Below are 21,043 nucleotides of genomic sequence, written 5' to 3'. Positions count from 1 at the left end.
TCTTCGCTTTTCTCTCTCTCCACCCAACCTGTCTCCTCCCTCTTCCTCTCCCTTTTGCTTTAATCCCATTCTCTTCTTTCCTTCCCATTCTCTCCTTTATTTTCTCCTAGTGCCATCTGGCACACTCATAATAAAGGATGAAACTGAGTACTGTGTACAATGAGCAAGTGTGACCTTCGCTCTTTTAATAAGACTCCAGAGTGCAGGTACCTTGTGGGTGGCCTGCTTATATACCGTGCTCCCAAAGGATGCTGGGATCCCTTGGGACTCCAACAGGTAGGCCCTCTGGTGGTCAGGTGTCATACAGGTTACAAGGGGTTAAATACATAACACCATCCTTCCACACTTTCCACCACCATTTTCTCTTCCACATCCTCAACGTACCCAGCCTATTATAGCTATTCCAACGAAGCTCAACGCAAGCTCAAGGAATAGCACCTCATCTTTCGTTTAGGCACTTTACAGCTTTCTGGACTCAACATAGAGTTCAAAACTTTGAGAGCATAACCGCTGCTAATCTTTGGCTCCCTTACCCCACCCCCGCGCTTCAGAGCCTGTTTCTTTTTTCTCCTTGTCTCTAATGGCAGCTGGTCATTATCCCGCCATTCACACCTTATCTTGACTAATGTTTTTCTAACTCCTGGCATTACCATTTGAATTTGGACCATAATCCCTTTTTGTCTCTCCAATCTCTCCTGAATTCCAACCTATCACAGATCTTCCCTTTTGTTCTTTCTTCCCCTCCCCCTTTCAGTGCTTGCTCATCGACCCGAAACGTTAACTCTGCTTCATCTCCACAGATGCTGCCTGACCTGCTGAGATTTCCAGCATTTTCTATTTTTATTCCAGATTCCAGCATCTGCAGTATTTTGCTTTTGTATCATAGCTATTCATTTATTTCCCAGATATAAAAACCAGCTCTTTGTATTTAAAAGTGAGTAAAGTATATTTCTCCTGACTTCCCATTCCCTCCCTCTTCATTTTTCTGTTACATATTTATGTCTTTACATTAAATATGCTACTTGGGTTACGTTTCAATAATCACTCACATAAGCAGACTTCACACACCTTATTAACCAGACTGTCTTTTTACATAGTATTTACAGCACAGAAATGGTCCATGCCGGTGTTTATGCTCTCCGTGAGCCACCACCCATCCTTCTTCATCGACATAATATCAGAAGATGAAATTCAAAATTATATGACCACATTTAAAATAAAAAGAGGAGAAATATTAAATAAACTAATTAAACTCAAAGAGGATAAAACCCCTGGGCCGGACGGATTTTGTCCGTGCCTTTTAAAAAGAGTACAAATACACAAATCACTAAAGGTCGTGATGCAGGTTGATGAGACTATTTTTTAAAAAAGCAAACCAAGCACTAGGGTTTATTTCTAGAGGGATAGACTTGAAAAGCAGAGAAGTTATGCTAAACTTATATCGAACCTTGGTGAGACCACACTTGGAATACTGTGTACAGTCTGGTTGTCATATTATAAAAAGGATATAGAGGCACAGGAAAGGGTATAAAAAGGATTTGCAAGGATAATACCAAAACTGCGAAGTTGTGCCTATCGGGAAAGAATGAACAGGCTGGGTCCTTCTTTTGAAAAGAGAAGGCTGAGGAGTGATCTGATAGAGGTCTTTAAAATTATGAAAGCTTTTGATAGAGTAGACAAAAAGAGAATGGCCCCAAGTTTGCGAAAACGGCGCACCTCCGAGCTGGGCGCCTGTTTTTCGTGCCGAAAAGTGCGCCTGCTTGGCGCGGCGCGCTCTTCGCAGAAGGGGGCGGAGCCTAACACTCGCGCCGATTTTCTAAGTAGCAAGGGGCGGGTACAATTTAAATTAGCCTTCGTGGTGCCGGCAACCCTGCGCGTGCGCGTTGGAGCATGCGCAGTCTCACACAAACATTGGCACTCGGCCATTTTTAAAAGGACTGCAGAAAAAGTGAAGATTTGTTTCTTGGACCCCTGCAAAGGCTCGCAATTTAATTTTTTTAAATATTTCTGTGTGTGAGGGAGTGCTTTTAGCAGCACTGCTGAATAAATCACCTGCTGAAATCAGTGAGTTCAGCTTTTCACTGCTAAACTTGCAGAACCGGTGCTGCATTGGTGCATGCAAATTAAGTACGTGGTGTTGACAATGCAGCACCCATTCTGCAAATTTAAATATAGAACTGTCGATGTGGCTGCCTCTCCCTGTCCAAATGGCCTCAGTCCCCCTCACAGCTCGAAGGCTGCTGCTGTATCTTTGGCTGCCGTCGAGCCACTGATGCCACCACTAAAGCGTGGCCGAATGGCCTCAAGCATCATAAAGAGCTGCGTGTGTCAGGTGTTGATTCTTCGGCTGCCGGCCAACCACTGATGCCGCTGATATCCTATGGCTGAATGGCCTCACGTCCGTCCGCTGCTGATTCTTTGGCTGCCGGCCAGCCACTGACGCCGCCCCTAAAGCGTGGCCGAATGGCCTCAAGAACCTTAATGAATTGCATGTGTCCTGCGTTGATTCCTCGGCTGCCGGCCAGCCACTGACGCCGCTGCTATCTCATGGCTGAATGGCCTCACGTCGGGCCGCTGCTGATTCTTCGGCTGCCGGCCAGTCACTGATGCTGCTGGATAACTCATGGCCGAATGGCCTTGGGTACGTCCGGTGTTGCTTCTTCGCGGCCAGCCACAAAGAGAATGAAGGCCTGCCTCAAGTACCGCAGCTCAGCTCGAAGCTTGCTGCCGCTGCCGTCGAGACACTGACGCCACACCCCTGCCTGTCTCCAACATGAAAGGCCTGCCTGAAGCACTTTCACACAGGTAGGAACATGGTTTATTTAATCTTTTCTTTGCTTATAAGTTTTTATTCAGGTTGGATTTATTTGTATAATATTTGTGTAAGTATAACTAAGGATTGATTGTAGAATTTAATGACTTCCCTTCCCCCCCCTCTCCCCCCCCCACCTCGTTCCCTACGCCTAATTTGTAACCTACGCCTGATTTTCTAAAGTGCAGACAAGGTTTTTTCGAGCGTACAAAAATCTTCACTTACTCCATTCTAAGTTAGTTTGGAGTAAGTTTTCACTGACGAAACTTTGAAAACAGGCGTAAGTGGCCGGACACGCCCCCTTTTGAAAAAAAAATTCTGTTCCAAAGTGAAACTGTTCTAACTGACTAGAACTGGAGCAAGCTAAATTTCAAGAATTCCGATTTCTAAGATACTCCGTTCTACACCAGTCGCTCAGACCTGGGTGTCATGGTACATCAGTCATTGAAGGTAGGCATGCAGTTACAGCAGGCAGTAAAGAAAGCAAATGGCATGCTGGCCTTCATAGTGAGGGGATTTGAGTATTGGAGCAGGGAGATCTTACTGCAGTTGTACAGGGCCTTGGTGAGACCACACCTTGAGTATTGTGTGCAGTTTTGGTCCCCTAATCTGAGGAAGGACATTCTTGCTATTGAGGGAGTGCAGCGAAGGTTCACCAGACTGATTCCCGGGATGGCAGGACTGACATATGAAGAAAGACTGGATTGACTAGGCTTATATTCACTGGAATGTAGAAGAATGAGAGGGGATCTGATAGAAACATATAAAATTCTGACAGGATTGGACAGGTCAGATGCAGGAAGAATGTTCCCGATGTTGGGGAAGTCCAGAACCGGGGTCACAGTTTAAGGATAAGGGGTAAGCCATTTAGGACCGAGATGAGGAGAAATGTCTTCACTCAGGGAATTGTGAACCAATGAAATTCTCTACCACAGAAAGTTGTTGAGACCAGTTCGTTCGATATATTCAAAAGGGCGTTAGATGTGGCCCTTACGGCTAAAGGGATCAAGGGGTATGGAGAGAAAGCAGGAATGGGGTACCGAAGTTGCATGATCAGCCATGATCATATTGAATGGTGGTGCAGGCTCAAAAGGCCGAATGGCCTACTCCTGCACCTACTTTCTATGTTTCTAGGTTTCTATCTATAGGCCCCTTCCACTCATCATCACCAATCCTTTCTTATATTTAAGAAGGGAGATGCAACATGTCCAGGGAACTATAGACCATCAGCTTAACATCAGTGGTAGGAAATATAATGCAATCCCTACTAAAGGAGAAAATAGAAGAACACCTTGAAGCCAAAAATATAATAATAAATAGTCAGCATGGATTTCAAAAGGGAATATCTTGCTTGACCAACCTCATTGAAAAGGTAACAGAGAGAGTAGATAAGGGTAATGCAGTAGAGGTCATTGACCTACATTTTCAAAAAGCCTTCAAGAGGGTACCACAAAATAGACTAAAGTATAAGGTCAGAGAAGGTGGAGTCAGGGGACAAGTAGTAGATTGGATAGCTAGCTGGCTTCAAGACAGAAAGCAGAGAGTAGGGGTAAGGATAGCTATTGACAGTGGCAGAAGGTGGGAAGTGGTGTTCCTCAAGGATCAGTGCTGGGACCAATGTTGTTCACAATTTATATTAATGATTTAGACTTTGGAATCAAAAACACAATTTCTAAATTTGCTGATGACACTAAATTGGAGGGTAGTCAATACTGAGGAGGACTGCAACAAATTATAAAGGAGGACATTAATAAACTTGCAGAATGGACATATAATTGGCAAATGAATTTCAAAACAGAAAAACGTGAGGTATTACATTTTGATCGGAAGAATAAGGAGGTCACTTATAATTTGGATTATGTGAGTCTGGGTGGGGTAGAAGAGCTAAGGGATATTGGAGTACAAATACACCAATTGATAAAAGCAGTGACACAGGCTAACAAGGCCATAAAATAAGCAAACCAGGCACTGGGGTTTATTCTGGAGGAATAGAATTGAAAAGTAGCGAAGTTATGCTAAAGTTGTATCGAACCTTGGTTAGACCACACTTGGAGCACTGCGTACAATTCTGGTCACCATATTACAGAAAGGATATAGAAGGTGCAGAGAAAACTTACAAGGATGGTATTGAAATGCGAGGGTAAACCTATCAGAAAGGGATGAACAGGCTGGGTCTCTTTTTGCTTGATAAAAGAAGGCTGAGGGGTAACCAATAGAGATCTTTAAAATGATGAAAGGTTTTGATAGAGTAGTTACAGAGAGAATGTTTTCACTAGTAGAGCATAACTAGAGGGCATCAATATAAGATAGGCACCCACAAATCAATTAGGAATTCAGAAGGAACTTCTTTACCCAGAGAGTGGTGAGATGTGGAACTCACTACCCACAAGGAGTAAATGAGGCAAATAGTGTAGATGTATTTAAGGGGAGGCTAGATAAGCATATAAGGGAGAAGTGAATAGAGGGATATCCTGATAGTTACATGAGGGTAGACAGAGGGAGGGCTGAGTGGAGCATAAATGCTAGCATGGACTGGTTGGGCTGAATGGCCTGTTTCTGTGCTGTAATCCTATGTAATCATCCATCTCCATAAGCCTTTACAAGTCTTTATCTGGACCAGAATGTCCTTTGTACCATGCTAGCCCATCATTCCAGATTAGGACCTGGTATGCAGGACAGTAACCTTCGATACCCTGTCCAGCTCCACTTCCGCAAGCAGTGATCATGCCTGATCACCCACCACAGAGCTGGGTTACTTCCAGTATTTCCCTGTGGAAGTGGATCACTCTGGATGCTTGGGTCCAGGAGACCAGAAGTAGTGAGTATCCTCTGCATTGCCAGCTTGTTTTTCACAACATGGTTTGGTTTGACCATCAGAGGAACCATCTACTAGTGGACATACTGGTCACCATTCACACTGAGAATGAGTGATAGTCATCCAGAAGGCTCAACTGTAGAGGATATGTCTCCAGTTCAACCTTCTTGATGATTATCATTCGGCCAGTAATGTTTCCACATTCCTCCTTTGTCGCAGCATCTGAACGAGAGATGGTGGTCTTGGGAGACACAATGTCCTCCAGGCGTTTGTGCTACAGCCATCAGGCTCGTCAGGTAATGCTTCGACATATCGGTGGGGGGGCCACATTTACGATGAATGGGCTTCAAAGCCAGTGGACATGGATGAGTTCACTTGGCATTTCAGCAGGCTCGGGGTGTGAATGGTATAATCGGACATTGTACACTTTCAGACTGGGTGTGGGGTAAGTCAGCATGTCTACAGACAGACAGTATGACAGCAGTTGGGTATTTCTACAGTGTAGGACCCCCTCCTGGGTCTCTCTGTCACGTTGACGTGTTGCTTCCCGTTGGTACTTGAACGACGGGATTACACTCTTGCTGCCACATTAGGCCGGGGTGGACAATACTACAGTTGGCACACTCAGCTGCTCTGTGGTTCACCCTAACGAGTGGATGATCCACACTGAGGTAGTCCAAAGTATCTTGAGGACTTTGGGGGTTACCAGATCGATGGACTTACTCGTATCACCGGACAATTGCCAATCTGGTTGAGGACCTCAGGCAGTCAGGATGGAGGCTGGACAGCCTTTCATTCTTTAGTTTCTAGATTCTGTTGTTCAGGGGTTGCCTGATCTCCAGGATGCTACAGAAAATTGCAGCAGATGGTGGTTCTAGTTAACCCTTTACTTGCCTCACAAACCGTGCTTCCCATACACACCCGTGTTGAATATTGCCGGTCTGAGTGCAGAAGCTCACAGGAGTCATTTCAAGATTAAAGACAAACCTCCTATTTTTTTTAGGGAATCTTTATTTTTCATTCCAACTTGCTTCACACACTGTTGGACACTGTCTAACTGGTACTCAGGGTGAGAAGAGTGGATCCTGCAAGGGAACAGATGCTCCAGCTCCCAGGAAAAATTGATCAAAGTGAGAGTTATACACAGGCACCAGTGCCAGATCCAAACAGGAAACTGAATCAGCAGGATCTAGATCTGGATCTTGCCAGCTTCTGATTGGTGGCCTGGCTGCTGAGATGGAATGCCCATCAGATTCGGGTGTACCCATGTGTAATAATCACTTTATCACGTCTGTCTGGTCACTTAAGCCTCCTTTCTCATCCTCCTTGTCTACTTGGTTAGTCGCCAGCAGTGTGTGGAGAATGCCCGAATGAAGATCAGCTCCCTTGTAAGTTGTTCCCTTGTAAGTCCTCTTCATTGATAGGGGAGACTAGAACTAGAGGCCATGACCTTAGAATAAGGGGCCACCCATTTAAAACAGAGATGAGGAGAGATTTATTCTCTCAGATGGTTGTAAATATGTAGAATTTGCTGCCTCAGAGAGCTGTGGAAGCAGGGACATTGAATACATTTAAGTCAGAAATAGACAGTTTCTTAAAAGATAGGGGGATAAGGGGTTATGGGGAGTGGGCGGGGAAGTGGAGTTGAGTCCAAGATCAAATCAGCCATGATCAAATTGAATGGCAGAGCAGGCTCAAGGGGCCGTATGGCCTACTCCTGTTCCTATTTCTTATGTTCTTACGTGTTCCAAGTCAGCATGGATTTATGAAAGGGAAATTCTGCTTGACAAATCTTCTAGAATTTTTTGAGGATGTAACTGTTAGAGTGGACAAGGGAGAATCAGTGGATGTGGTGTATATTTAGACTTTCAAAAGGCTTTTGACAAGGTCCCACACAAGAGATTGGTGTGCAAAATTAAAGCGCATGGTATTGGGGGGAATGTATTGATGTGGATAGAGAACTGGTTGGCAGAGAGTCGGGATAAACGGGTCCATTTCAGAATGGCAGGCAGTGACTCGTGGGGTACCGCAGGGATCAGTGCTAGGACCCCAGCTCTTTACAATATACATTAATGATTTAGATGAAGGAATTGATTGCAATATCTCCAAGTTTGCAGATGACACTAAGCAGGATGGCAGTGTGAGCTGTCAGGAGAATGCTAAAAGACTGCAGGGTGACTTGGACAGGTTAGGTGAGTGGGCAAACGCGTGGCAGATGCAGTATAATGTGGATAAATGTGAGGTTATCCACTTTGGTAGCAAAAACACGAAGGCAGAATATTATCTGAATGGCGGCAGTTTAGGAAAAGGGCAGGTGCAGCGAGACCTGTGTGTCATGGTACATCAGTCATTGACAGTTGGCATGCAGGTTCAGCAGGCGGTGAAGAAGGCAAATGGTATGTTGGCCTTCATAGCTAGGGGATTTGAGTACAGGAGCAGGGAGGTCTTACTGCAGTTGTACAGGGCCTTAGTGAGGCCTCACCTGGAATATTGTGTTCAGTTTTGGTCTCCTAATATGAGGAAGGACGTTCTTGCTAGTGAGGCAGTGCAGCGAAGTTTCACCAGACCGACACATGAGGAGAGACTGGATCGACAGGGCCTATATTCACTGGAGTTTAGAAGGATGAGAGGGGATCTCATAGAAACATATAAAATTCTGACGGGACTGGGCAGGTTAGATGCAGGAAGAATGTTCCTGATGTTGGGGAAGTCCAGAACCAGGGGACATAGTCTAAGGATAAGGGGTAAGCCATTTAGGACTGAGATGAGGAGAAACTTCTTCATTCAGAGAGTTGTTAACCTGTGGAATTCTTTACCGCAGAGAGTTGTAGATGCCAGTTCATTGGATATATTCAAGAGGGAGTTAGATGTGGCCCTTACGGTTAAAGGGATCAAGGAGTATGGAGAGAAAGCAGGAAAGGGGTACTGAAGTGAATGATCAGCCATGATCTTATTGAATGGTGGTGCAGGCTATGTTTCTATGCTTCTATGCTCCTAAAAATCAGGAGCAAATCATGTGGAAACTTGGGGCCAATGTTTCCACTCGTGGGGAAGAGCAAAGCTAGAGGCCATCAATATAAGATGGTCACCAAGCAATCAAATAGAAAATTTAAAAGAAACGTCTTTACCCAGAGGGTGGTGCGAATGTGGAACTCACTACCACAGGGAGTAGTTGAGGCGAATAGTATAGATCCATTTAAGGGAAAGCTTGATAAGCATATGAAGGAGAAGGGAATAGAAGGTTATGCTGAGAGAGTTCAATGAGGAAGGATGGGTCGAGGCTCAAGTGGAGCATAAATGCCAGCGTGGACTGGTTGGTCTGAATAGCCTATTTCTGTGCTGTATATTCTATGTAACCCCATTAACACATCCTTATATTCCTTTCTCCTTCATGTGTTTAGATTCCCTTAAATGCATCTATGCTAGCTATGCTCATTCTGCAAGTTTATTAATGTCTTCCTCTATTTTGTCTCAAATATTTCTGTATTAACTACAACCCCCAATTTGGTGTCATCTACAAATTTTGAATTTGTACTTCTGATTCCCGAGTCCAAATCATTTATGTAAATGTTGAACAACAGTGGTTTCAGCACCGATCTTTGTGGAACACCACTTCCTTTCTTTGCCAGTCTGTGTAATTACCTTTAATCCCTACCCTATTTTCTGTTTTGTAGTCAGCTTGCTATCCATTCTGCTACTTGTCTCCTGACTCCACATGTTCTGACCTTAGTCATGAGTCTACTATGTTGCACCTTAACGAAGGCCTTTAAAAATCCACATATATTGTGTTTACTGCATTACCCTTATCTACCCTTTCTGCTACTTCTTCAAAAAATTCAGTAAGATTGGTCAAGCATGACCTTCCCTTTTGAAATCGGTGCTCACTACTCTATTATATTTTCAGTTTCTAGGGGCTAGATTTTACACTTTTGTGTATATCGCCCAAAAATGGGCGTTATTTCCGGCATGGGCGGTAAAAATGGGTTTTCAGATCGCCGGCTTCTCGCCCATTCTCAAAGCCCCTAGTCTCCATTTTTTAAATTGGCCGTTACCGCGAGTGATGTGAAATGGACGGTAGCGTTAAATCTCGCTGACTTTCTGCTGTAAAGTATTGGCGTCCTTAGCAACGGCATGGCAATGCTCGATTCCCGCGATTCAGGAGGTCAAGGGTCATCATGACATGCGCAGAAGAGGAGACAGAGAGAGAGGGAGCTGAGAGGGACTGAAGGTCTGTGTGGGTGTGGTGTGGCTGCTTTGGGAGGAAGGAGGGAGAGTTTAGAGCTTTACAGCAAATAGGGAAACAAAAATTAGCTGTTACCAGTCACATATTCGGCCAATAATGGAGGGAGAGGATGAGGCATCACAGCACACTGTGGAGACTGATGCTGGCGAGAGCAGTGAGGTGGCAGAGAAGTACATTGGAGGGCGCAAAAGAGCGAGGTGGTTCTCGGACGAGGCAAATGCCTCTCTCCTGCAGGAGGTCAAGTTATGCTGGGGTGATTTGACACAGGGAGGGTGTGGGAAGCCCACCTCAAAGGCCTACCAGAAGATATGGACCGAGATAGCAGAGGTGGTCTCGTCGGCGACCAATGAGGTGCGAGAGGGCAACCGATGCCGTAAACGATGGAACGACCTTGTTGGATCCACAAGAGTAAGTATTACATTTGTTTACATGTACTTATGTATTTATATAATTTGATTTTTTAACAGTCATGAGTGACCACCAACAGATGTGAGGTCTTTCACTTTTACTGGGAATGTTTTACTCAAAGCTTGCAGTCACGGTGCACGTTTTTAGGTAAAGAATGATATTTATCATAATAATGATGATTACATTTGTCGGTTATGTGTTGTATCAGTCTCTGTGAAAGTACCTAGCAATGATATCACGCAATGATCTCATGCCATGTCGTCCTGTCATCTTTTACAGAAGAAGCTAGCGACAATGAGGTCCGTGCAGAGGCGAATGGGTGGGGGGCCACCAGTCCCCAGATGGAGGAGCGAGTGCTTGCACTTGTGGGGAAGCACACTGGACAGCCACGGAAGCATCTGCAGACCCTGAAGTGATGCCATGGAAGCATCTGCAGACCCTGAAGTGATGCCATGTGAGTAAAGTTTACATCATTGTGTGATGTAAAGTCAATAGATGCCACACCCACTCCTATCCGACCAATCATATATGATAGATGATTTCTAAAATTGTCCTAGAAATAATGCTAGCCGAATGGAAATCATTGCAATGCAAATGTGCTGATGGTCATGAAATGTGATGTCTGCAATGATTTTGACAGCTGTGATGCTTTTGTCGTGCATATGCTGTGTGTAGCGCTGGACTCACCTTGTGACCCTAGCACCCCCTTCTCCTCTAATCTCATTTGTAATTTGCAGCTCAGCCAGCAGCGTGACCCCAGGCAAGACCACAGAGGCCAGAAGGTGGGGGCGTGGAGCCGGACTCTCTGGACGATCCTACATCTGCTGAGGAGCTCCGATTCTCGCCCGTCAATCCGCTGGGTCTGTTCTCTACGGATGAGAGCGCTGACTTCGAGGAACCTGCATCACCACACTCTAGAAGCCATTCCACCCAAGTCCATCTAGTGGTCCTCTGGTCATTCCCGCCTCTACTCTGGAGGTACCAGCCTCAAACACCTCGCCACAGGGCACCCCATTTGTCCCCAGGACAGCGCTGATCCCGAGGAGGCCTCGTGGATGCAGTAGGTCTGGTCCATGTGCGCCATATGAGAGCGGAAAGATGGTACAGTTGTCCAGCAGGGCTGTTGACATTGGTAACCAGCTCATCGAAGCATTGGGGGTCATATCCTGACAGCTAGCCACGATGACTGAGTACATTCCACGGATGGAAGAGGCTCTGGATGCGATAACCAGGAACACTGCTGGCACAGGCCTCCCAGTGGTCCCAGAGCACGGCACTCCACCCCTAGGTTCCGCACCACCACTGCGAATGACAGATGAGAGCAAGGACCATAATCCTGCTTCTGCATCAGAGAATGTTGCCCCCTCGGCACCCACCGCTCCCGTACCGTGTAACGACCGCCTCTGCCTTCATCTCCCCGCCCCCCCCAATGAGGCACCGCCTGAGGAGCTCCTCGGCCAGGCGCCATGGAGTGAGGAGGGGAAGGAGTAGAAGTGGGGAGAAGAAGGGGAGGGGAGAAGGAAAGTGAGGTGCATGTCCACAGGTGATGGCTGTGTTATATCTCCATCTGGGTGTATGCAATTTGTTGTAATGTATGGGGGGAGGGGACCACCCTCCTGCTTTGCATTTGTATTCTGTGTTGCTGGACATGTTGAACATTTGATTGATGTCAACAGTGGGGTGTGGGCGGGGGTTGGATGTTTTTGCTTGTGATACATATGATTTCAGACCAACGTTGGTATAAATTTTTTTTTATTGAACATAATCTTGTTGCGCATTGTCTCAGATAGCTGGACCGTTACACACTGGTGATTCCTTAACATGAAAGGGTTAAATAAAACTTAACTTCAATCAATGTAAACTTTAACTGCCACCATTAATGTCTGAGCTGCACACACAGCGTTGTCACTCACATCAACGTTCTTTTAGGCAAATCGTTCAGATATCAGTTCCTCGTGTAAGAGTCTTGCAGCTATGTAGCCACCACAGGCTCTTTTCTGCGGTATGGAAGGGGTCGTGTGGGCATGGTTGCATAGTCAGCCTGATTGTCTGGCCCTAGGTCAACATCCAGCCCCTCGTCATCCTCTTTCTCTCTCTCCTGAGCTGGAGCATCAGTCCCTTCTGGCAATTCTTGTCCCCTCCTGATAGCCAGATTGTGCAGCATGGAGCACACGACCACGAATTTACCTACTTGCTCAGGATTGTATTGTAGCTCCCCTCCTGAGTGGTCCAGGCATCTGAAGCGCTGCTTAAGCACAGTTAGTGTTTTGTGAACCACATTGCGTGTGTCTCTGTGGCTCTGGTTGTATCGCTTCTCGGCCTCGGTGTGGGTGTCACGCAGCGGGGTCATCAGCCAGGTGGCTAGGCCATATCAGTTGTCACCAAGCATCCAGCATTGTCCTTGTGGCTGACTCTTAAAGATGTCAGAGACAGCTCTCAGGCAGGATGTGAGCCTCATCGAAGGTGCCCGGACATTTGGCATTCACTGCCATTATAATCTGGTTGTGGTCGACAATGAGTTGGTCCTTCAGGGAGTGAAATCTTTTTCTGTTACGAAAATGCTCCGGGTCCTGAGATGGTGGCCGCATGGCGATGTGAGTGCACTGTATAGCTCTCCACACCCTGGGGAACTTAACAATGTGGTAGAATGCTCCAGCCCTGTCAATCTGAGCCTCCATGGTCATGGGGAAGCTGATAAAGTCCATCCTTCTCGCGTACAGGGCCTCCGTGACCTGTCTAATGCAGCGATGGGTGGTATGGTGAGGCAGAGGGCAAATCTCGACCGCGGAGGCCTGAAAGGAACCGGACGCGTAGAAAGACTGCCGCGGTGACCTTGACCTCGACCGACACTGATGCCCTGATGGCAAGCTGCATATGTGGCCTGATGAGCTCACATATTTCATTGATCACCACCTTGTGGAAGTGCAGTCTCCGAAGGCAGGTGTGGTTGGCCAAGTCGAGGTAAGACCTCTCTTCCCTGTACGTGCAGGGTGTGTATGGTCTGGTCCTCCTCCTCATTCTTGCACGTCTTAAATTGGGGACATAATGATGTGCATCACACATTGAGCCATCTGCACTCTGCAGCGTATTAATCGATGCAGGATGAGAAATGGTTGGCCCCATAGCAATGAAAGTATAATAGCAATTGATCAGAAGCAATAATTTCCTCACTAAAATACTCCTCGAGTAAATAGTCCAGAGTCTAAAAATATGTCTGTTGAGATGGTCACTTCACCTGAGAAGAACTCCAGAGTCAATGCAAACTCCCCTGAAGTTGAAGCAGCCTTTAGAATGAAGCGACCTGTGATTTTAAAAATGGCAGTCACACCACTGGCTTTAGTTTCGAACAGTTTCACTTTTTCTGGGTGGATTTTTTAGGCGAGCGATATTGTGGCCGATATGTGTGTGAGGTGGTGAAAGTGACAGTGGATGATCTCCTGGGCGTTAGTTTCGCTAAAAGTGCTCTTTACGACAAAAAAAAATGGGCAGGCGGTATTATTGAATCTTGGTGTTAATTCCGTGCGGAAACTAACGCTGGGCGATATTATGGGTGTTGATTTCGCCCATTCTGATGATTCCACCCAAAAAAGTGGACAGGCAGTATTATTTTTTCCCGGCGTTACGCACATGGAAAAAGTAACGCTCGGTGATAAGTTTCCGAAAAATGTCTGTCTGTTTCCATTTTGTGGCTAAATGGGCGATATATGGGTGTTATCTGTCATTTCAGCAGTAAAATGGACGTTAAGTGGGCGTTAAGCATGCAAAAAATGAGGAAAATCTAGCCCCAGATGTTTTTCTATTATATCCATTATCCTTCCCTCCACCAACATTAAGCTAATTGGTCTATAGCTCCCAGGACTTGTTCTATCTCCCTTTTTAAAGATAGGAATCATATTAGCTGTATGCCAGTCCTCTGGTACTATTCCCTTTTCTAATGATTTTTATATATGTAATAGTGCCTCTGCTATCTCTTCTCTAACTACTTTTAATATGCGTGGATGCAATCCATCCGGAGCAAGGGTTTTATCCTTGATACGTTCGATGACTATCAATTTTCTCCGCTTTTCGATCTTGAATGTATTTATATCTTTTCTTCTAATGTCATGTCCACCATGTTAGTCTCCCTGGTAAATACTGATGCAAAGTAATAATTTAGTATTTCTGTCATTGTGCTGTCATTACCTGTGAGTTTCTGCCCATTATCTAGGTAAACATAGTGATTCCCAGGGAACTAACAGAAAACACTGGATTTTGTATTTGGCACCTACCACCACAACAGGAACTAAATCTCAGATGTAAATGAAAATCTTTGGCCCACCAAACCATAACATATATTTGTATAGCTTGCAGAAACCATTATCAACTTTGTGCTATGACCAGCAAAAAAAAAAATGATAAATCAGCACAAACAAAAATACTTGATTCTTGTCACACCCCGTTGGGATTATTGGATTCTTTTTTGTAGTAGTAGATGGGACACTCGCCCTCCTCCCCGTGCCCCATCCAGTGACTTCTCAATAAAAAAGAGCTAGTTTTGCAGCAGAAGACATTGGATGTGATGCTGGGTGCATTTGAGAGGTAAAGGCCCTATCACGGGGAGGGGGCATGGGTGCAACTGAGACATTGCAGGGAAAGGCCTGAGGGATGGAGGCCTGGAACGGTTAGGAAATGATTGGGAACAGTGGAGGTTGTTGGAACTGATGGGGTGGGTGGGAGGAATGAGAAAGGGGCAGGCCCATATATGGGTGCAAATTGCAGAGGGTCATGTAAACCCCGACCAAATAAATAAGAACAAAAATATTAAAATAAGAATTGAAGCTTGTCTGAAGTAGTTTGCCACAGTGGCACCCAGGCTGGGGACAGACCTGGGAGGTTTACAGGATGCATAGGTAGCTACAATACCACGTGTTGGAGACAAAGTATGCAAAACTCAATCCGAGATAGGTACAATCAATAGAAAAATAAGGCACAAAAGAATGACACAAAAAATGTGAAAGCAATGTGACTGACAGAATAATGTGCCAGATACAGTACTGCCAGAAGTAAGTGTTAAATGACAGGAAGTGCACACATACGCAAGTATATATATTGAATAGAGAGCTACATATTTATTTCATAATCTGGCTTAAATAGTTCATTGTGACCTAGGTTTAAGATTGAAAGTGTGAGCATACTGTAGACCTTTTTTTGCAAGTTTTATTTTGTCAAATCTGAATTTACAAAAAAAAGTCATAATACATTCACGAGCTTATTTTATGTGTTGGCTTTTGACAGTTTTAAAATACAGTGTAGGGCATTTCCAAAAAGGAAAACATACCACTGCATTCCTAAAGGTTTAATCAGCAAAGAGTGAAGGGAATGGTACTGAAACCATGTCAGTGTTCTATATCAGATCAAAAACTCTTGAAAGAGTTGTGCAATACAATTTTAATCATACTGAGCATCAAAAGGAAAACATAGACTTGTAGTGCAAGAGTTCAAACATGTCCAGCACTGTACAAAATCAGTAGTTACAGAGAGCACAGCTAACCGCTGCTAAGTTTAAAAGAAACAATGTGATTAAATTGCAAGTGAAAGAGAGAATTTTTTTCCAGAGACAGCTTTAAAATATAACTTTGCCAAATTGTGCAATAGTAAGGAGATTATTTTTGCAAAACTGATGTATCATTTCTTCTAGGCAATGGGAGTCTACCTCTATGGGGAGTTGATGGTTAATGAAGATGCTAGACAGCAGCAGCTGGTTCACAGGTGCTTCACCATGCTTCAGGAAGAGATGGATCCATCCTTGCAGAAGGTGGTAGCTGAAATGATATTCTAGCCAAGTGAGAACCAAAGAGGTAATTCCACAAAGACATATTCTAAAAGCATACCTTGGATTGGAGAGATTTAAAGGAAATATGCTGGTTGATCTATTGCACTGATTTGGGATAAATACTTTGTCAATTTACTGCAATCCATTCTGGACTTGAATTGGCAGGATTGTCATTTTAATGTTAATTTTTTTCCCAATCAGAATAAATGAGTATAGCATTATGTTATGTGTACATGTTGGTATGAATGTGTAAAGATTGAAAATGAACAAACTGTACTTAAGCAAACTCAAACTATTCAGTCAGAAATGTATCCTTTTTTAAAAAAAACGTATTAGTTGAACCACGCCATTTCAGTTAGTGTTGTCATCTTTCACCGAGCCCAAAACCAAATTAGGTGGCATAGAGGCTGTGCATGGGGTGGGATAATGGCCCAGAAATTGCAGTCGGAGGCTTCCCGCGGGCAGATGCCTTTGATCCGAAAAATGTCCGAGAGGAGCCTACGATTCCTGTGGGGATGCCTTCTCTTCCCTCGCTGCGAAGTGCGCTCCCGTCCTCCAGGTTCCCATGCAGAAGATGCAGTCACGTGTGACTGCTCAGCCAATCTATCTACGAGTTCTCATTGCTATTACTGAGAAAAAAAACAAAGACACTAAACACATGTAATAAAAAATAAAAAGCACACCTCACATAATTAAAATTAATTGAAATTAAAGTTAATAAATATCTGACGAAAAAAAATTCTGAGTTTTATGGTTAAAAATAAATGTAATGTGGTGGGCAGGGTTTTAAAAAATAATGTGTTTTTAAAATTCAACTTAATTATATTTTTGTATGTTTTTAAACTCTTACGCCTGTAAAAGTAGGCTATGCGGCAGCTTTTATCAGGTGCAAGAATTTTAAGGACGTTTGCTGGGCAAGATATGGGTAAATACCGCAATCTTGCCCATGCAAATGTCCTCACTCCCGATATGCGCGAGATCTGTCAAGCTCCAGCTTGACGGATCGGAAAAGCCGGTTTTCAGCGCATGCGCATTGTGCACTGAAAATCGGCTTTTCTGATGCCTTCCCGGGTCCATAGAAACTTTGGACAGACCCGGGGAGGCCTGGCCAATATTTTCTTTGCTGCTGTTGAAAATTAATTGAATACTTTAATAACTAATGCCACCATGTTATTTAACACAAATAAGTTGGGTGGCGGGCGGGGAATAGACTTCAATAACTGCTTTTAATATCTTTGGACAGCACACTCAATGACCAGATGGGGAACCACCCTCATTTCAGTTGTCTTTGGATAATGGATCTTGTGCAGCTTCACAGTTTCCTAAAATACTGTCTTAATTTTTGAATCAATTTTAGAATAATTAATCAAGAAAAGCAGCTTCTTTCTTTAAATAAAAAGAGATCAATCAGTGGCAGAAAATTCACTAGGACAAGATGTTGCAAAGCAAAGTAACTTGCCAGCTTACAGATAATGCCAGTGTTTTATATTCGCGATTTTCCTGAAATCACTGTTCACTTGTGTTTTCGACTCTTTCCTTCTCGCTATCTAACTGTATTGTCACCGAGCGTCTGCAGGGCAGTCTGGGGGAGAGGGTCAACAGACAGAGGTCGTGATCCATATCGGTACTAATGACATATGTAGAAAGAGGGATGAGGTCCCGCAGGCAGAGTTTAGGGAGCTAGGAGAACGATTAAAAAGCAGGACCTCAAAAGTAGTAATCTCCGGATTACTCCCGGTGCCACAAGCTCGTGAGTACAGAAATAGGAGGATAGAGCAGATGAATGCATGGCTGGAGAGATGGCGCAGGAGGGAGGGCTTTAGATTCCTGAGGCATTGGGACCGTTTCTGGGGGAGGTGGGATTTGTACAAGCTGGACGGGTTACAACTCAACAGAGCCTGGACCAATATCCTCACGGGGGGGGTTTGCTAGTGCTATTGGGAAGGGTTTAAACTAGCTTGGCAGGGGGGTGGGAACCTGAGAATAGATTCAGTAGGGAGGGAAGTAAAGCTGGAATTGGAAAGCAAGAATATAGAAAGTGAATTTGAAGGACAGAGGACAAAAAGGGCTAGAAAGTAGTCAACAAGGAGGTCTGGCTATACTAAATGGCTGTACTTCAATGCAAGGAGTATAGTGAAAAGGCAGATGATTTGAGAGCACAAGTAGACACTTGGGAGTATGATATTATAGTTCTTACAGAGACATGGCAAAAAGAGGGGCAGGTATGGCAGCTCAACATTCCTAGTTACAGGATTTTCAGTTGGTATAGAGGGGGTCGCAGTATTGATTAAAGAAACTATTACAGCTGTGAGGATGGATGATATATTAGAGGGATCATCAAAAGAGGCCATATGGGTCGAACTGAAAAACAAGATAGGAACGATCACACTGCTGGGCGTGTTATATAGACCCCCCCCCCCACCCCCAAAACAGTGAGAGGGAGATAGAAGAGCCAATATGTAGGCAAATTTCTGAGAAGTGCAAAAACTATAGGGCAGTAATAGTAAGGGATTTCAACGATCCTAATATTTACTGGGACAAAATTGGTGTGAAGGTATAGAGAGTGCGGAATTCCTAAAATGCATTCAACAGAACTTTTTTAGCCAGCATGGCAAGCTCAACATGGGAGGGGGCGTTTCTGGATTTAGTTTTAGGAAATGAAGGGGTATCAATGGGAGAACATTTAGGTGCTCGTGACCATAATTCAGTTATATTTAAGATAGTTATGGAAAAGGACAAGGATAGACCAGGAATAAAAGTTCTAAATTGGAGAAAAGCCAACTTTGCTAAGCTGAGGTGATTTAGCCATAGTGGACTGGAAACAGCTACTTGTAGGTAAATCAATGGGAGGCATTCAATGAGGAGATCCAGAGGGTTCAGGCCAAATATGTGCCCTTAAAGAAAAAGGATGGGACTAACAAATCTAGAGCCCCCTGCATACAGGGTAGGATAAAGAAAAAAAGGGAGGCTTATGATAGATACCAAGGGTTAAATACCGCAGAATCACTGGAGGAGTATAGAAAGGTCAGGGGTGAAATTAAAAAGGATATTAGGAAAGCAAAGAGAGAGCATGAAAAATTCTTGGCAAGTAGGATAGGGCCTATTAGAGAGACCATGAGGGTAATCTCTGTTTGGAGGTGAAAGATGTAGGTATGGTTCTTAATGAATACTTTGTGTCTATTTTCACAAAAGAGAAGGGCAATGCAGACACTGCTATCGATGAGGAGGAATGTGAAATATTAGATTAAATAAACATAGTGAGAGAGGAGGTATTAAAGGGTTTAGCAGCTTTGAAAGTGGATAAGTCCCTAGGGTTGGATGAAATTTAAGCTGTTAAGCAAATCAGGTATGGTGCCAGAAGACTGGAGGACTGCTAATTTGGTACCTCTGTTTAAGAAGGGAGAAAGAGATAGACCGAGTAATTACATTCCAGTTACTCTAACCTCAGTGGTGGGAAAATTATTGGAAAAAATCCTGATGGACAAGATAAATCTTCATTTAGAAAGACATGGATTAATCAGGGACAGTCAGCGCGGATTTGTGAAGGGAAGATCATGTCTGATTAACTTTATTGAATTTTTCGAGGAGGTAACCAGGAGGGTCAATGAGGGCAGTATGTATGATGTAGTGTATATGGATTTTAGCAAAGCTTTTGATAAGGTCCCACATGGCAGACTGGTCACGAAAGTAAAAGCCCATGGGATCCATGGCAAAGTGGCAAGTTGAATCCAAAATGGGCTCAGAGGCAGGAAGCAAAGGGTAATGGTTGATGGGTGTTTTTGTAACTGGAAGGATGTTTCCAGTGGGGTTTAGCGGGGCTCAGTACTAGGTCCCTTGCTTTTTGAAGTATATATCAATGATTTAGATTTGAATATAGGGAGTATGATTAAGAAGTTTGCAGACGACACTAAAATCGGCTGTGTGATTGATAATGAAGAAGAAAGCTGCGGAATGCAGGAAGATATCAATGTACTGGTCAAGTGGGCAGAACAGTGGCAAATAGAATTTAATCAGGAGAAGTGTGTGGTAATGCATTTGGGGAGGGCTAACAAGGAAAGGGAATATACATTAAATGGTAGGACACTGAGAAGTACAGAGGAACAAAGGGACCTTGGAATGCATGTCCACAGATCCCTGAAGGGAGCAATCCTCTATCCACGCTAATATATAACCACCAACCCAGTGAGCTCTTATCGTGCAGTAACCTTTTGCGTGGCACCTTATCGAATGCTTTCTGGAAATCCAAATATATGACATCTACTTATTCTCCTTTATCCATTCTGCTCGTTACATCCTAAAAGAATTCCAAAAGATTTGTCAAACATGATTTCCCCTTCATAAAACTATGCTGACTCTACTTGACTACATTTTGATTTTCTAAATGTCCTGCTACTATTTCCTTAATGATAAACTCCAGCATTTTCCCAATGACAGATGTCAGGCTAACTGGTCTATCGTTTCCTGCTTTTTATCTCCCTCCTTTCTTAAATAGGGGTGTTAGATTTGTGATTTTCCAGTCTGCTACGACCTCTCCAGAACCAGGGAATTTTGGTAGAAGTGTGAGGTGATGCACTTTGGGAGGGCTAATAAGGAAAGGATATACACATTAAGTGTTAGGCCACTCAATCGTGTAGATGAACAAAGGGACCTTGGAGTGCTTGTCCACAGATCCCTGAAAGTAGCAGGCCAGATGGATAAGGTGGTTAAGAAGGCATATGGAATGCTTGCCTTTATTAGCCGAGGCATAGAATACAAGAGCAAGGAGGTTATGCTTAAATTATATAAAACACTGGTTAGGCCACAGCTGGAGTACTGCGTACAGTTCTACTCATTGCATTACAGGAAGGACGTGATTGCACTGGAGAGGGTACTGAGGAGATTTACGAAGATGTTGCCAGGAGTGAAGAATCTTAGCTACGAGGAAAGATTGGATCGGGGCTGGGTTTGTTTTCA

The 21,043-nt window shown here is 44.2% G+C and overlaps 1 protein-coding gene across 1 annotated transcript in view; it reads left to right on the top strand.

The window, feature by feature from the left end:
- The window catches only part of aopep (aminopeptidase O (putative)), a 473,316-nt gene that overhangs the window by 436,450 nt on the left and 15,823 nt on the right, over positions 1 to 21,043 (top strand). The window contains exon 16 of the mRNA XM_070882030.1: positions 15,956 to 16,115. Coding sequence (XP_070738131.1) covers positions 15,956 to 16,096 — 141 coding nt within the window. The 3' untranslated portion in view covers positions 16,097 to 16,115. The remainder of the gene's footprint in view (positions 1 to 15,955; positions 16,116 to 21,043) is intronic.

The sequence above is a fragment of the Pristiophorus japonicus genome, chromosome 1 (genome assembly GCF_044704955.1).
Source record: "Pristiophorus japonicus isolate sPriJap1 chromosome 1, sPriJap1.hap1, whole genome shotgun sequence".
Taxonomy (NCBI): Eukaryota; Metazoa; Chordata; class Chondrichthyes; family Pristiophoridae; genus Pristiophorus; species Pristiophorus japonicus.
Note: the sequence above shows the minus strand (reverse complement) of the source record. Positions and strands in the feature narration are given on the sequence as shown.